The 16932-nt window shown below is 63.3% G+C and overlaps 3 protein-coding genes across 4 annotated transcripts; 2 read left to right on the top strand and 1 right to left on the bottom strand.

Moving 5' to 3' along the window:
* Window positions 1–31: 31 nt before the first annotated feature.
* CHLRE_03g200650v5 (uncharacterized protein) lies at window positions 32–4196 on the top strand. The gene is made up of 13 exons (XM_001693316.2): window positions 32–313; window positions 490–560; window positions 797–870; window positions 1108–1213; window positions 1317–1361; window positions 1678–1821; window positions 2044–2163; window positions 2460–2537; window positions 2733–2859; window positions 3216–3281; window positions 3431–3576; window positions 3726–3791; window positions 3908–4196. Exons 1-13 carry the CDS (start codon window positions 190–192, stop codon window positions 3983–3985), a joined length of 1245 nt encoding a protein of 414 aa, XP_001693368.1. The 5' UTR covers window positions 32–189; the 3' UTR covers window positions 3986–4196.
* A 145-nt stretch (window positions 4197–4341) lies between these two features.
* On the top strand, window positions 4342–6604 carry CHLRE_03g200700v5 (uncharacterized protein). The gene is made up of 5 exons (XM_001693315.2): window positions 4342–4670; window positions 4862–4922; window positions 5053–5162; window positions 5461–5622; window positions 5892–6604. The coding sequence occupies exons 1-5, from the start codon at window positions 4488–4490 to the stop codon at window positions 6018–6020; spliced, it is 645 nt and encodes a 214-aa protein (XP_001693367.2). The 5' UTR covers window positions 4342–4487; the 3' UTR covers window positions 6021–6604.
* Window positions 6605–6606: 2 nt separating this feature from the next.
* Window positions 6607–16908, bottom strand: CHLRE_03g200750v5 (uncharacterized protein). 2 transcript variants are annotated; one of them, XM_043061344.1, is made up of 21 exons: window positions 16561–16908; window positions 16277–16354; window positions 16149–16184; window positions 15886–16013; window positions 15407–15565; window positions 15073–15172; window positions 13880–14928; window positions 12920–13585; window positions 12341–12728; window positions 12110–12175; window positions 11869–11940; window positions 11594–11644; window positions 11183–11285; window positions 10808–10925; window positions 10201–10663; window positions 10024–10092; window positions 9841–9903; window positions 9274–9721; window positions 9043–9133; window positions 8750–8906; window positions 6607–8542 (listed from the first exon to the last, which is right to left on the bottom strand). In XM_043061344.1, exons 1-21 carry the CDS (start codon window positions 16663–16665, stop codon window positions 7526–7528), a joined length of 5427 nt encoding a protein of 1808 aa, XP_042926574.1. In that variant the 5' UTR covers window positions 16666–16908; the 3' UTR covers window positions 6607–7525. The 2 variants fall into 2 exon arrangements, with proteins under 2 accessions (XP_042926574.1, XP_042926573.1); XM_043061345.1 differs by having other exon boundaries at window positions 15886–16010.
* Between the last annotated feature and the right edge of the window lie 24 nt (window positions 16909–16932).

Here is a 16932-nt window from a genome sequence, read left to right as displayed (position 1 = left end):
GCATAGTGTCCAATCTCCTGCGTATTTTATAGTATGACATGTATACAGCGTAGAATCTAGCGGCAGGGTGATCGCTATCGTTTGCGCGCTTGCTCCCGTTTCGTGCAACACCTACTTACAGTTTCAGAGCCGCAGTGCTAACAAACATATCTAGCTGCTTAATTGTATCCCGGCATAGTGACAATAGCAATGGCGCGTGGCACGCTGGTTGGCGTGCTAGCGGCGGGGCTGTTGCTCTTAGCGGGCGTGCAGGGTGCGGCAGCGGCGAAGCGGCGCAACCAGCGCCAGCGGCGGGACATCGAGCCGCGCTTTGGCAAGTGGGGTTGCGACGCGGTGATGAGCGCGTGCATGCACTACAGGGAGCCGTGGCATGCTTCATGGCGCTGGGCTGAGGGCTCATCACGCCGGAAGTGGTATCTTCACGCCCCGGTATCTTCCGAGCGGTGGTCGACTGCTGTATGTTACCACGAACCGCCTTTAATCCCGCAGGCCCCGTAGAGGAGCAGATCTGGGATTCGGGCCTCATGGAGAAGAAGCTGCCCTTCGCCACCCTGGTGGAGGTGAGGCGGAAGAGAAAGAGGGAGAGGGGAGTCGACGTTGGCTCCCTCTCCCTGCGATGATGGCGGCGTCAGCGGATGCGTTGGTCCATAGGTGCTACAGCCGCTGCTCGATGCAAGCCCGGGACACATGACACCGGCACAGTGACGCGGTAACTCCACCACCGGCAGCTCGGTGCTTCCTCAGCTGTGACCGCTGCTGCGCCCGCGCTGCCGCCCCTGCGCATGTGACTCCGCAGAAAGGCCGGGAGTACTATGAGGACGCGACGCAAAAGCGCTTCAAGGGCTTTGTGCTGGGCTACGTCACGCCGTGGTGCGTCGTGCCCTAGTGCTGGTGGTGGTGGTGCTGGTGCTCCTGCTGGCGGACCTCGTGCCGATGCTGGTACTGGTGTGGATGGTCCCGTTGGGGTGCATTGTCAGGCGGCCGGTGGTCTTTGTACGGCGTCGAGGGTTGAGCTGTAGCGGCGGAGCCAGTCAGGCAGACTGCAACACCATCTGCATCGAGGATGACACCCGGCTGCCTTGTCGGGATACATTATCACTTATACAGGAACAAGGCCGGGTACCAGAACGCGGTAACGTTCCGCCGCAAACTGGACGCCGTGTCGCCGGTGTGGTTCCAGATCCGGCGGGAGGATGGTCAGATCAAGATTACGGTGGGTTGATTACTTGCATGATGGTGAAGGAAGTAGCCCGGGAGTAAGCCAATTATCTTATCGGCTGTGACTGAGCCAACCAAAGCGGTAACTCAACTCGCAGGGCGGACATGAGTACAATAAGACCTGGGTGGAGGAGCTGAAGCAGGTGTGTGTGTGTGTGTGTGTGTGTGTGTGTGTGTGTGTGTGTGTGTGTGTGTGTGTGTGTGTGTGTGTGTGTGTGTGTGTGTGTGCGCGCGCGCGCATGTGAATGTGAATGTGATCATCCATCGCCGCATTCGTCGCTTGTGCACGAGCGCGGAAGGACCGTGCGGGCCATGTGTCCCTTCGCCAGTTGCTCAACCACGCTGTCGTCGGTTCCCATTGCAGTCCTGCGCACACTGCGCTTGGTCCTTGTCCCCGTCAACCCTCTAAAACCCCTGTCAACCTCTTCACCCCTTCTCCCAACTCTGCCCAACCCCCAGGACGGCCCCGGCTCCAGTCCGCTGCTGGTGCCCCGCTTCATCATGGAGATGGACATGCAGGAGCAGGTGCAGGTGCTGGCAGACCCCACGGAGCTGGTCAAGGCAGTCGGCACACAGGTGGTGGGCTACAAGCTGGACGGCATTGTGAGTGGCTGTGTGTGGGGATGGCTGGCGGTGGGGGCCGGGGCCGGTGCCGGGGCAGCCCAGCGGGGTGGTGGTGGTTAGAAACTTGGCTGGGCGGCGGATCAATGAGAGAGGGAGGGAGTTCGGTACAGGTTTCGGGGGTTGGCATTGGTGCCTCTTGCGTTCGTCAGAGGTCGTGCGCTTGGTCTGTTCCTCAATAACCCTCCTACTCACTCCGCGCAGGTGTTTGAGGGCTGGTCGCAGTGGGTGGCCTCCAACGGCATGTCCAATGAGCAGTTCCGGAGGGCGGCCATGGGCACAGTCATGATGCTGGGGCAGACACTGAAGGCCAACGGCGACAAGGTGCGGCGCGGTGTGGTGTGGAGTTGTGTTGGCAGCGACATGCGTTGCTGGCTGGTGGCGCCCTGGGTGCGGCGGCGCTTGCGTGGGCTGCCGGGTGGAGGCGTGTTATGCTGGCGGCCGCATGATAGTAACGAGCCACGGCTCTGCCTCAAGGCGAGACGTCGTCAGGCATTGTGCACGATGGACTCGTAAGTGGTCCTTATTCCCTCGAACCCCGGCTGACGTGGTGGTGTCGTCCGCCTGCGTGCGTGTGTTGGCGTGTGGCATGCCGACACGGCCCTGGCGGACACACACAGAAGCTGTACCTGGCGGTGCCGCCCCTGTACCCGGCCAACGAGAAAGCGCCCTGGTTCGCGCGCGAGGACCTGGAAATGGTGCGTGAGAGGAAACCAGCCGTATGCCGGGAGGGACTGTGCCTTGCCCAGGGCGCTTTGAGGCAAACACCCGGCACTCTTACCTGCCCTGCGTCGTGCCCTGCCTTGCCACCGGTCTTCCTAGAAAAAAGGTTCTTACAAAACGCCTCCCCCCTCCTTCCCCTGCTCCCCCTGCCTCCCCTGCTGCTGGCGCAGCTGGCTGAGCACGTGGACGGCTTCAGCGTCATGACCTACGACTACAGCACCGGCATCGGCAAGGCCGGCCCCAGCGCGCCCATCAGCTGGGTGCGCACAAACCTGCTGCTGCTGCAGAAGGGCGCGAGTGAGTCACAGACCTGCAGGCAGCAGGGCGGGCTGCAGGGACGGTCAAAGAGCTCGTTTGCGTGGCCACGGAACTCTTTGCGTGAACACTCAGGCTAGGCCACCTGCCTGGGCATGGCTTTTTGGGCTGAGCCGGCTTTGTCCGCGAGATGAGGTAGTTGCGGAACCTTCGGCCTCAGACATTGCACCAACGGGGCGTGGGCACAGCCCACTTTTCCCCTGAAGAAGGAGAGCCACCTTTCTTGTCTGTAACCGTTTTCCCAGCAAGTACGAACGACTTCCAGAACGAACACGTGTGCATGCTGTGTTGACCTCTTGTACCCCTCGGCCTGTTTCGGCTGCACTCGCCGTCCTCAGCCGAGGACGCACCCAAGCTGTCTGAGGCCACACACTCCAAGTTCCTGCTGGGCCTCAACTTCTATGGTGAGGGCGGGTGGCTGCAGCTGCTGCTGAGGGGCAGGCAGCGGCGTGTGGCCAACTTCCATCCCGCCTGCTCAACTTGGGTTACGCATACGGTACCTTTCAGACTTCCTGCATCCACGCTCCAAGCCTGCCCTGTCGCGCGCTTACAGGCTGGGACTTTGCTCTGGCGCCGTCCGCCAAGCGAGGGCAGGGCCTGGCGGCGGTCACGGCCAACGACCTGGTGCCGCTGCTGCAGCGCCACCAGCCGGCGCTGGAGTGGGACGACCGCACCGAGGAGCACTCGTTCGAGTACACGGTGAGGGCCAGGGGAGGACGGAGCGTGGGCGGGACGTGGAGCAGCGATGGGGGAGCTTGCGCAGCTGTGATGAGTTTCGGATACTTATTTCCACAGTGAGTCATTAGCACGTGCGGGTTACTTGTGGTGTGGTTTGCCAACTTTGACAGGACAAGGAGGGCGTGCCGCACGCAGTGTGGTACCCCTCGCCGCGCAGCGTGGAGATGCGTGTGCAGGTGGGGCCATGTATGTACCGTTGGCAGTTTGGGGTATCGATGCGATCGCCCTTTGCTGTTGCGGCGGGAGATTGGGGACCGAGGCGCTGAATGTGCTATCTCAATCGTCATTGCAGGTGGCCGAGGAGGCGAAGGTCGGCATTTCGATTTGGGAGCTGGGGCAGGGCCTGGAGCGATTTTTCGAGCTCTTGTAGGGGCGCCCATGTAGCTTAGTCAATTGAGGAGCTGACAATGTGTGGTGTGCATGGACGACATGGTGTGACCGCTGTATGGCGCGGTGGTGTGCGTCGGCAGGAGAGGGGGATTGGCAGGGCACGGACAGGGTGGCGGGCGGGTACCTGAGTGCGGCGGGAGCCCGTCAAACCGGGCAGCTCCGTAGGGACCGCTCTGAAAGCACACTTCATATGGTTGACACGACCATCACTTCCTCATGAGCAGCGGGAGCGATTTGGGGGGCCGGTGGTCCTTCGGGCAATGAAGCACCTTTGCGCCTTTGCCCAGCGATTCTCTGTATACAGACATTACAGCATTGCAGCATTGTTACAGTCTGGTAAAAGTCGTTGTTCTATCCGCAATAGAAGATAGCCACCACTTCACGGCGACAGTAGTAATTGCGTTATCAAACTCACCTCGAGGACTCGAAGGCCTAGTTGTGCGTTTAAAGCAGCAACACCCAACATGGAGACCACTGGAAACATGTCGCTAACCCTGAATGGGTTAGACGAGTCGATGCGACGCATGCAAGGCTACGAGGTCACTCGGGCGCCAGAGGACGTTGGGAACTCCATCCCGAACTTTAAGGAAGGCATCTTCACCTACAAAGGGTCCCGCCAGGCGCCGTGGAAGTCTGAGCAGACACATTCATTCTCGCTGCCCAACGTGAGTGAGCCCGGCCACATTCGGCCTTCCGGTATTTGCGCACCTTAGGCAACGACACCTTGTCAACACTGAAGGCATTCCGTGAAGGCTTTCAGTCCCTGGGAGACAGGACGCAGCAGCTGCTGCCCTGCTACTGCCGCTACTCACTGACACGCCCCCTCCCTACCTCCGCACTAACCCCACACACCCAGGCGTACACGGCACGCGTTCTGAACGGGACCATCGTGCACACGGGCGGTGCCACTGAGATGGGTAAGCTGCATCCAGCAAAGCTCCTTAGCACTCTTTTTAGTACTCTTGGCGCGCCGTGCCTGCATGACTGCAACCTTTGCAACAAACAACATACAACGGGTTTTCCTTGCCCTTCCAATTCTTGCCGCAGCCATCACCACGCACCACACTGTGGAGCGGCCCATGATGCCGCCCGGCACCATCCGGGGGTCAACCTGGGTCAAGCCCCAGTACATCCCCACAGATGACCCGGCCCTGGACGTGAGTAGCCGCGACTGGACGTGGCGTGGGCGGGAGGAGGGAGGAGGGAGCAAGCCAGGGGCGCAGCGTGGGTTTGCCTACTGGGTCTCGGCAGCTTGTTACGGCGAGCCTGCATCGCGGGTGGCAGGATGGGAGGCCAAGCTAGACTGTGGAGCTACGTTGATGGGGACGATGCGGTAGTGGCATGTGGGGGCTCCTGGGTAAGAACCTATGCGCACGTGGAACGAGTCAACAATCCCCACCCAGCATTGGGCCCACACTCCTTACCTTCCCCCACGCACTGTGCGCACACGCACAGGAGCTGCACGCTGTGGCTTACGTGGTGTCTCCCCAGCTGCCGGCGCTGATGGACGCCTGCAACAGCTACCACCTGCACTCGGCAGACGGCTGGATCACCACCGCGGGCTTCATGACGGCGGCGCGGCGGGCGGGCCTCACGCTGTCGCGCGCCGAGTACCTGGTGGGTGCTGGCTGGGTGCCGGGCGGTGGTGGTGGTGGTGGGTGCTGGGCGGTGGTATTGTCATATCGTGTCATGTTGCTGGGATCGGACTAGGCCGTCCACCTCGAGCCCCCAATGCTGGGCGGGCGGCTGCGAGGCCCCTGGGCTCTTGGTGCCCAGGCGGCTGATGCCCCTACGCATGTGTCGGCTGTCGTCACCCGGTGGCCGCCGCACCCCCTGGCGTTGGTGCACATCACCCTGCCCTTGCTTCTGCCGTGCCTCCCGGTCAGGCTCTGGAGCGCGCGCTCACCAAGGACACCATGGGCCGCATCAACTACCTGCAGCTGGAGGCGCTGGTGCAGGCGGTCACAGCGGCGGACCAGACCGGGGAGGGCGGGGCGGAGCCGGCGGCGGAGTGAAGGCGGTGGTAGGGGCAACCGGCCGCGGAGATAAAAAATGGGAGATGTCGAGTAGGCGTGTGCGCCAGGACTGGGGAGGCGCGGCGTCGGACGAGTGTACATAAGTGACTTGACGGGATTGATGTCTGGGTCGGGTTGGACAGTGAGCAGCACGGTGATGGTCGAAGGACTAGAGACATGTGAGGCGTAGAGACAAAGGCACAAGGTAGGTGCATAGACACAAAGGCGTCAGTAGAGCGGGAGCGGGCACGACTCAGCATTCAGGCGGCAGTTCATTCGATTGCCATTGTGCCATGACCGTTTTCGTGGCGACCTGGGCCCCAACGCGTGTGCCGCGTGTACGACAGTGTGGTGTGCTATGGGACAGTGTTAAGGCAGGTTGGTGAAGTCCCCAAGGGTGCAGCTGGCTCCCAGACCCCAGCAGATGGCAAGCAATGTGCAACGGTAGTGCAGGAGTGCGCGGCTGGTCGAACGCCGGAGTTCCTGTACCGACAAGTTGCTGGCTGGCTGGAAGTTTGCTAACACGCATTCCTCACGCTCCGGGCGCCCGGCCAGGCGATATGCCGATAGCACCACATAGACACACCGCAACGCCACACTCGGTTCGTGTTATTGGGTCTGACCACGTGCTCGGGAGCTTGCCCAGGTCACTGGGCCTTTCCTTCCAGTGTATGCAAGTTGCTATTATCGCGCTACAACATGGAGGTGTGCCTCCCTTTCCGGCTTTCCGTTCCAAGCTACCGTAGCCGCACGTTCAAACTCTCACCTAAGCAGCCGCGCACTCCTGCCCTGCCGTTGCAAATTGTTGGCCATCTGCTGGGGTTTGAGAATCAGCTGCACCCTAGGGGACTTCACCAACCTGCCTTAAAACTGTCCCACAGCACACCTAAGCAGCCAGAATGGCCAACAGGCACCACGTCCGGCATGGCGTCCGCAGGTGGCTAGCCTTTGATGTGCCAAACTGCCTCATACAAGCAATAGTCCGGTAGTCAGATCGCTCAGATTGTCATGTAGACTCCCAAGATAAGGACATCCATCAACAGTAGACATGAAAGGTACTAGGTGGCCACTAGTGGATGCCTCCGAGGCAAGTAGGGCACACCTGCAGCGCTCGATTGCAGGGAATAAAAGCAAATGCCCCAACCAAGCTCCAAGCATATTCCAGTTCCGAAGCCAACGCTTAATCACGGCCAAGGGCTCAAGGCACAAGTGGGCTCAAGGCCTCGCCCCCCAACATGGCCTCCTGATTTGGGCACCGTGGCGTCTTCCGTTCTGCTCACAACTCTCAAGGCATGTAGGAACAGCAAAACATGTATCATGTATGGCAATCGACACGTGAAATCACATACTGCCAAGCGCGTGCATCACATAAAAGGGTCACAGCTATCCCCGGCTGCATGGTGTTGCACGGGCGTCACGGCCGCGTACGCGCTCTCATGCGTTCACCGATGTACTTCCCTCATTCGTTGTTCGAGCTGTGTTCCGTGGCCGGTGGCGCAGACTGCTCACTCCTCGCCTTCCTCCTCTTCCTCCTCTCCTTCCTCTCCCTGCTCCTCTCCCTCCTCCTCTCCTTCCTCCTCTCCCTCCTCCTCTCCTTCCTCCTCTTCCTCCTCCTCTTCCTCTTCCTCCTGACTGGCCTCCTCGCCTTCTCCCTCCGCCTCGCCCTCGCTCTCCAGCCCCATTCCCGCTTCCTCGCCGTCTGCGCCCCCGGCCCCGTCTCCGTTGCCGTCATCGCCCTCACCTGCGTCCCCATCCTCGGAGTCGGCACTCCTCACTCCCTCCTCATCCGCATCCTCGTGCGCCTCATCGTCCTCCTCCTCACCATCCTCCTCCTCGCCGTCCACCTCCTCCCGCTCGCCCTCGCCCTCCTCGCTGTCGCTGCTGCTCACCAGATCCACCAGCTCAACAGAGGTGCTGCCGCTGGCCGCTGCCCCGCCCGCCTCCGGCCGCCCCAAAGCCGCCACGGCCGCTTCCCACACCGGCATGCGCACGCGCGCCTGGCCCATGACCTCTCCCTGCTCCCACGCCTCGCCCGATAGGGCGTGGCACAGCGCCGCCGCCTGGCCCCACGCCGCCAGCGGTGCCACGCTCTCGCCAGTCAGGCGGTACTCCTGCCCGCGGTCAAGGGCCACAGCCGTCATGGCCTTGCGCACCGCCACTTGCGCGCCCGACAGGCGCGCGGGCGGCCGCCAGTCGTCAAGCGGCTTGAAGGGGTCCTCGCCGCTGTCAGCGCTGCCGCCGCCGCCGCCGCCGCCGCCACCTGTATTAGGCTGCGAGGCCCGCCCGCCGGCGCCAGCTGCACCCTTTCCATCACCGCCACCGCCTGCGGCAGCGGCACCACCAGCGGTGCCGCCGCCTCCAGCGCCCTGACTGAACAGGGACCGGGCCACGCGCAGCCCCTCGATGGCGTAGTCCAGGATCTCCTCGTACGACAGCAGCCCCCACACGGCGTAGTCGGACTTGTTCATGTGCCTGGCCACGCTCTTTGAGGCCACCACAAGGGCGTAGTAGTCGGGGAAGGTCTGCGCGGTGAAACGGCAGGTGGGGGCAGGTGCGGGTGCGGGTGCCGGTGGTTGGTGGGTTGGTTACACGGAGGTCTGGCGGACTGTGATGCGCGTGCTAGGGAGGGGCCTCGTGCAGCCACGGCGGAGGCATGCAGGCAGGCCGCAACAGGTGGGCGCAGTGGACGCAGTGGACGGAGCGGGGCTGCGGGGCGTGGCGCCACTCACGTGCATGCGCAGTAGCTCACGCACGGTGAAGACGCGGGTGGCGGTGGGGTGCACGTTCACGTCATCCAGCGGCCGCGACTTGGTCTCGATGACACTGATGACATTCTTCTTGCCAATGCGGCCGTAGATGCGGTGTGCCTGCTTCAGTGTCTCGATCCTGTTTGGAAGCCGCGTGTTGGTGGGCATGTAAGCATCTAGGTGATGCATTCAAGGCAGGGTATGAACCCGGAGGTCACGACGTCATGGGTGTGACGATATACATTATACAGAGACCGGCAGGGGCTCTTTCTTACTTGCGATTTGGGAAGACGGGGAGGCCACAGGGCAGCAGGTCGTCGGGCACCTCTGCCGGCGCGCTGCCTGCCGCCGGCGTCTCGTCGCTGCCTGAGGACACAAGTGCACGCAGCAGTTAGGCATACGGCCCGACCGTTGTGCAGCCCCGCTTCAGCTATCCAATGCTAGTCAACACCAAGGAGTACACACACCACACCACACATCGCAGCTGCCCTGCCCACATTGCTCACCCCGGAACAGCTCGTCAAAGAGGTAGGTGTTGGCCTTGCCGTGCGCCTGCGGGATGTACTTGATGCGCTGCATCTCCAGCACACCCAACAGCTGCGAGTGGTGGTTCGCCACCTCCACACCCAGCCGCGACAGCAGCTCACGAACCTGCGCCGCGGGGCCTGCGCCTTGCGACGCAGCCGCAGCCGCGGCAGCCGTGGCAGCCGCGGCTGCTGCAGCCGTCGCCACGGGCGGCGTCGTCGCCAGGCCCGCCGCGCCGCCCTGAGCGGAGGGCGCCTGAGACGACTGCGGCTCCGGCCCGGAAAGCGGTGCCCGTGCCGCAGGTGGCAGTGCCGGCTGTTGTGGGGGGACGCCACCTGTGGCCTGTGCCTTCTCGTGTTCCAGCAATGCGCTGAACGCGGCATCGACCTGCGCGAACTCGGCGCGGGCTGCGTCCACCTTGTGAAGCAGCTGCGAGGCAGATTAAGTAACACGCACGACATGGCCGATACGGGCGACAGCAGGTGGGACAGGAGAGCGTGTCAAGGTGTCGGGGCTGCGGAATTCATGGCACGTGCTTGCAGGCGCACCATCTGCGCCACGTCTCGTAAGCTCCTCTTCTTGATCTCCTGCAAGTACTTGAGCGTCATTGCCTGCGCGCCATTAGGCAGGAAGGAACCAAACGTAAGCACCAACTCAGGAAGGCGCTGTTATGCCATCAAGACATCTTGGCAGTGTGTCGGTACAAGCACGAACACAAAGCACGAACACACCTGTTGCTGCACCGCGGACAAACCCTGCTTGCCGTTCCGCCAGCGGAGTATCGTCGCACCCAGCCGCTCCTGCAAGAACGCAACCACATCAAAGTGCACGTGCACGTGCACGGCCACACTCTCCATCTTTGACCCGAAGTGCCTGTACCCAAGATAAAAACCAAGGCCATTACCCACCATCACGCGCTCCTTCACGGCATCTGGCCCCGCCGCCTTCCTGTTCTGCTTGCAGTGCAGCAACTCCTCCTGCTCCAGCAGCCCTCTCAGGTGGCCCAGCGTGCGCCACAGCCACGCCACGTGCGGCACCGAGAACGCAAACGCGATGGCCAGCCGTGCCTCCCGACTGGTGGTGCCGGCCGGCGGCTCCGCACTCGACAGCACGTGCTTCAGCAACCCGTTGCCGTCCTCAACCCCGTCGTCTTCATCCTCGTCCTCCGCCTCGTCATCAGTCGCAAAGGGCCCCGCCGCGCCGCCCACCGCGGCGGCTGCGCCGCCGGGCGCCGGCGCGTCGCGCCTGCGGCCCAGGGTGGTGGTTGTGAAGCCGTTGACGCGGCCGAGCCCCAGCATGGCGTCACCCGAGGTGTGGGCCGGCAGCAGCTGCTCGTCCTCGGGTGCCTGCGGGCGGCATTTCTTGATGTGCCTGCAGGGGGCGGGGCGTGTGGTGCGGGATAGGCAGCCGGCGCTTGAGGGCGGCCGCAACGGCGAGGCTACCAAACAAGCGCCGCGCTGTACCCGATGGTCAAGTGCGCTCGGCAAACGAGGAACTACTGCTGCGGTGCCTTACAGGAGCTTGCACTTGTGCTTGTAGACGTGTGTGGGCCACGGCGCCGGCGGCAGCGGCCAGGCCATGTCAGACGCGAGGAAGAACAGGCGCTGCCGGCTCTCAGCGGCGCCGTAGGCACCTGCACATACACGCACGAGCACGCCATGCCTGCCAAGTCATACCGCGTTTGGATGAAGCAAAGGCACATCCCAACCTGGGGCACTGGCTCCAAGGGATTGTCGAGTCCGCTCCATACCTTCCTGCCTGCATGGACTCTCTCGTGCCCGAACCCGCAACCGCTCCCGTATCGACGCCCGTGCCCGCGCCCGCGATTACACTCGCATCCGTATCGGCGCCCTCACACCTGCGCTTGCGCCCGCGCCCTCACGCCCGCACCTGCCGGCACGTCCTGCAGCATGTGACTATACCCCATCATCTCCAGCCGGCCCTCCGTGGTGCGCACCCACACGGCGTCCTCCCGCCTGACCGCCCCCAGCACCTGGCGTGGGGTGGCGTCGGGAGAGGGAGGGAGCAGGCCAGCCGGGCATGCACTTGGGGAGTTGGGGCGGCAGCGTGGCGGTAGCATGCACTATGCCAGAACACCATACATACGTGCCACGAAGTGGGATGTGGACGCGGCGGGAACAGCAAAGCAACACACACAGACATTGAATGCAACACAAGTTGCGGGGTGGGCACGCAGTCGTTCCATTCCCTCTTGTAACACACACACACACACACAGACACACTCACAGACACACACACACACACACACACACACACACACACACACACACACACGCACACCTGTTCCAGGTACACGTAGGGCGGCCGCAGCAGCTCCACCAGCTCCAACACCTGCACAGGCAGAAGCAGGTTCAGCGCGAGCAGGTTTGGGGCGGCGGGAGCACGCCCGGGAGCATTGCAGTTTCTGACACAACATCCGCGGGACCTCGTATGCACGTATATGGCACGCCCTAGAGGGTGCGAGCACCCAACCGCTCGTCCATTCCCCCCAAGTCTCGCCACCACTTTTTCATTACGGCCACGCCACGCCATGCCCGAGCTGGCGGTACGCTCACCGGCATGACCAGTCGGTTCTTCTTGCTCTTCATGATGTCGTTCTTAGGCGCGCCGAAGTTGCGAAACGTCATCTGCGCGTGCGCATGTGCGGCCGGGTGACGAGTCGGCGTCATGGACAGCGTGATCATCATGATGCACGCCTGCGACAAAACTACAAGTGCAAGGTTCCAAGCGGGACAACCTGCATACGCAAGATTATGCTCCTGCTCTCACAAGAGCAACTGCGCGGCGAGTGCTCACCTGTTGGCACGGTGTGCCGGCCACGATGGCGAAGACGTCGCCCGGCAGGGGGATCAGGTCTTCCTCCTGCAGCCCAGTATCACCACAAATACGGCATCAACATGACACAAAACACAGTATCACTTCCAACAAAGCATGTGATAAAGCTGTGGGCTCAGCTCCTGGTCAGCAAGTCGCCCCGTGTTGCGCCGCTCGCCCCCCACACCGCCACACGGCCACAAACGCACGCACCCGGACACGGGCGACGAAGCGGCGCAGCAGCTGCAGGTGCTCCGGCAGCGCGTGGCGCCCGCGAAGCAATGCCTGCACCGGCACCAGAAGCGGCTTCTCCACCGCCGCCTCCCGCCCGGCGGCGGCCCCTGCAGATGCGAAGCCCGACTCCCCTTCCTGCTGCTCCTCGCTTTCGCCTTCCCCACCACTCGCCGCATCTGAGTCGTCCACTATCACGACATCGCTGTCCTCGTCGTCACCCTCCTCCTCCTCCTCCACCTCCTCCGCCGCGTCGCTCTCCTCTTCGCCCTCCTCGTCCTCCTCTGCCTCCTTTGCCGCAGCATCCGTCTTGTCGCCCCACCTTGCCTTGAGGTCCCGCCAGGCACTGCTTGTCTCTTGGCCAGTCGCACTGTGCCACGGGTGCCGGTGGCGGCGCGACGGGCAGGCGGCAGCCGAGACTCCGTCAGTTACGATGCCTTAGCCCCAGCAGCCCCTTACAGCTACCCAGGCCCAGGCCCGCACGTCCACCGCCAGTGGCAAGCGCGTGCATCTCAGCGTGGCAGCCCAGGCAATCGGCACCACGCCCAACCGTGTACGCACCAGCTGACAAACACCGCCATCCACGTGTTGTCCGGGGTCAGCTCGTCCATCAGCTGCTGCGTGCCTTTGTGGTACCGCAACCGGTGCTTGAGCACCACCCCCAGAATGTCTCCGATGCAGGGCTCACACGCGCCGGGCTGGTCGTCCCCTGCTGCGGTCTGACCGCGCTGGTCAGCTGCCGCAGCACCGATACCGCTGCCGTTGCCGCCGCCCCCTGCTGGTGATCCGGCCTTGGGCAGCGCCGAGGCCGCATCCACCCCAGCCTCCGGCTCGGCATCGCTGCTGAGGCCGTCATGCGACATTGCCTCTTCTGCAGCGTCCGCGCTGCTTCCGCTGCCGCCCTGCTGCTGCGATTGCTGCTGGCCTCGCCCGTCATCCTCCCCACTGCTCTCTGTGTCCGAGCCTGATGCAGCGGTGCCGACTGTCTCATCACAAGACTCCTCGGGGGCATCCGCCCGCCTGACGGCACCACGCAGCTCGTCTGCTGCTGCTGCACTGCCACCCGCCGCAGCCCCGCCTGCGTCCGCATGACCGCCACCGCTGGTGTTAGCCGGCTGCTGCTGCCGCTGACCCGCCGTCATCTTGGCACGCTGGCGCTCCTCCCATTCGCGCAGCTCTGCCTCGTACTTAGCCAGCTCGTCCAGGTACCGGTTTAGCGCGATCCACCTGCAGGCAGGCAGGTAGGCAGGCACCACCGCACGTGCTCCGCATTGCAGGCGAGGTGCGCAGGTGCGCGCTTCTCCAGAAAGAGCAGAGTGCGGCGCAACGCACTGCCGCTGCACATCCCAACTCCTTTACAGCTGTAGGCACGTGATGACCACACCTTTTCACCCAAACTGCACATACAAACTGCATGTACTAATGTATGGGTTTCTTCTTTGCACTAGCTATCTCACACACATCACTGCATGAGTGCATATCCGTTCTCTGTGTGTAAACCCGTTGCGACCCCCCACCCACCTGCGCACCAGCTCCACGAACTCGTCCAGCCAGCAACGGAACACTATGGTGCCGCGCTGGTTGACCTTGAAGGTGAACGCCGCGTGCTCGTCTTTGTCCACCGCATACGCGTCCACCAGCTCGACGTCGTGCTGCGGCCCCTGCCAGCCGCGCAGCTGCGACAGAAGCCACTGGCCGCTGCGCATGCGAAACACGCGCGAGGTGCTGTCTTGGTCGGAGGCCCCCCCGGGTACGGCGGCTGCGCCAACGCCGGGCCCCGCTGTGCCGCCTGCAGCCGTGCCGCAGGCCGCACGGGTGGGGCCTGCTTTGGCCACTGCTCCCTCCTCTGCTCTCGCCGCCACGCGTCCGCCCTTGCCTGAGCCGTTGCTGCCAGCGCTGGCCTGCGCGCCGCCGCCACTGGAGTCCTTGCCGCCAGCCGCGCCCTCGCCTGCGCCAGGTCCGCCCGGCGCACCGCCGGGTGCGTGCATGCAGAAGCCGCCGGGGCCGCAGCACAGGTGCATCAGTCTGCGGCAGCCCGGCGGCCGGTACCGCAGGCTGGGGTGGTCGGCCCGGCAACCCACAGTGAGGCCCTCCTTGTCGCAGTTCTTGGCGCCCATGGCTGTGAAGTGAGGCACAACACGGCACTCTCCCGGGCCCGCCACCGCCTCCCGTGCTTTCGCTGCCGGTCCGGGCGGCCGCAGCCGCGGCTCGGGGTAGCGCAGCGTGGGCGGCAGGCGCGGGCGCACAGGGCGCGGGTCCTCCTCTTCATCTCTGCCATCATCACCGTCGCTGTCATCATCAATTACAATGGCGTCCGCCCGGTCCCCCCCGGGCGGCGGCGCGCTGGCTGCCCGCCTCCGCGGCGCGGACTTGGCCGCCGCCGCCGCCGCCGCCTGTTTAGTGCCAGCAGCGGCTGTGCGAGCACGCTTCGCGGGACGGCGCAGCTTCGCAGCAGCGGCACGGGGCGGCGGCTGGTCGCCAAGCGGGTCAGGCGGAAGCTGCTCCGGCGGCGTCTCATGCAGCGGCCCGTGCACGCAGCCCATCTCCGTCGGCCCCACGTAGACGTACCGCTGCGTTGTCGGGACACGGCAGGGCAGGCGCGGAGCACTTAAAACTCGCACGTGGCTCCGTCCGGCGGTGCATCTACCAGGGGGCACAGGCCACATACGCGAAAGAAGTCATCGCGCCCTGCACACAGAGCGGGCCCCACTCACGTTGAACTGGTAGCTGAACGACTTCTTGTAGTAGAAAACGTCCTTCTCAGGCGGCAGGGGAACGGGCGCATCCGGTGGCAGCCACACAACCTTGACGCGCCTGCGCAACACACATCAGGACGCATGGAGCGCGGCGTGTGCGCACCGACGTTGGACCGCATGGTACTAAAACGTGGCGCGCACAGCCATGCATAGTCCCACCAGAGCACAACCCATTGCACAGCCCTTGTAACGAGGCGCCGCTCTCCCAAACCCGCGCATGAAGCTGTTGCGCAACATACCTATTCCACCCAAGTAGATGGCAGGGTGTGGGATAGCGCGCGTGCGCCCCCACCTGTTAAGCTTGGCCGCGTTCACATGCTGGGCATGTGCATCCGCGCCCGTCAGCTGGAAGTAATACTGTGAGAGCCACAGCTCGTTTACGGGCAGCCTAACGCCGTCCGGTAAGCCCAAGAACTGCCGTGTGTCGTCCTGGTGTGCGTCCTTGCCGGTGCTGTAGACAGCAGTTGAGCGCGCGAGGCAATCGGGCGTACGGTCAGCCGCAGGTGCGGCGTGGCGTATGTGCCGAGTTGCTGCTAGCAGAGCACAAGGGGACTGGGCATGTGCATAGCCGATGGCGCGCCGGCGGCGGCGGCTCGCTTTCCGGGGGTATGCTCATCAGTGCGTTCACACCTGTTCGTAGGCTCTGCTCCTACGTCAGGCTGCCGCCGCAGCAGAGCCCACAAAAGCCCTATGCGAACCTGCTGATGAGCGTCCCCCGCCCGGCGCTGAACGCTGGAGCTGCGGATGACACGCCGAACGACGGACACGCACCTGGGGGTGCCTTTCTGCACCTGGGCGATTGACAGGTCCTTGCGGCGCAGGAACCACACGTATGACAGCTCGCCGTGCATGTTCATGTAGGTGGTGCACTCCGACGCGCTTTTCTTCCGGAAGCCCTGCTGGGTGATGGCGTGCGGCCCCGGCACGCAGCCACAAGGGATGGAGCATGGGGCAAAGGTGTGGGGCACTGCATGCTCGGCAGGATGCCAGCAATAAACATGGTAGGGCAAGCCTTTGCACGGCGAACAGCATACCTTTGGATAGTCCTCAGGTGCATGCTTTGCGATGATCTGCAAGGGAAAATGGACAACGGTTGCTAGGGAGTTTCGAGTACGGCGGCAACGCCATCTGCTTCTGAGCAACCATGCCCAGCATCAGTCACCTTAATGATGCCTTCAGGGTACACTTCGCCACTGCTTTCCGTGTTGATGGCGTAACAGCCACCCACCTCAACTTCATCCTGTGGACAGGAGGGGAGAGCGTGCAGCATAGCGCTGATATGTACTAGGCGGAGTATTTTTGCCCTGGTTTGCCCATCGTGCACAGCACGCCATGCTCCCGCATGTCATACATCCTCAAGCTACTACCGTATTGCTATGTATAGGCTGATGACATAGAACCCCTCACAATGCAGCACGCCCCCCTGGCGACGGGCGCCCAGCTCACCCAGTTGGGCCTGGCGTCCGCAATGATCTCATCATCGGTCTCGTACTCCAGCTCCGCTGCGTGCTGCGCTCCCCCGGGGGCAGGTGAGGCCCCTTGCCCATCCATGCCTCTGTGATATGGAGCTGCTTTGGGTACCCAGGACGTGCTCACAGTTTGCGCGCCAAGCAGTTAGCGAGGCCCGCTAGGGCCCGCTCTTTCTATATGGCCCGCATTTTACGTACTTATTAATGATGGCAGCGGTTAATGCACTAGTTTGTCATTTGCAACGTACTTAGACGCAGCCGGGTCTGCGCCGCGGACACTGCAGCGAGGTGCTGCCTCTACTTCTTTGCAATCTGATTCTGTATCTATACAATGCTCCGAGCTTTCTGG

The sequence above is a fragment of the Chlamydomonas reinhardtii genome, chromosome 3, assembly GCF_000002595.2.
Source record: "Chlamydomonas reinhardtii strain CC-503 cw92 mt+ chromosome 3, whole genome shotgun sequence".
Taxonomy (NCBI): Eukaryota; Viridiplantae; Chlorophyta; class Chlorophyceae; order Chlamydomonadales; family Chlamydomonadaceae; genus Chlamydomonas; species Chlamydomonas reinhardtii.
Note: the sequence above shows the minus strand (reverse complement) of the source record. Positions and strands in the feature narration are given on the sequence as shown.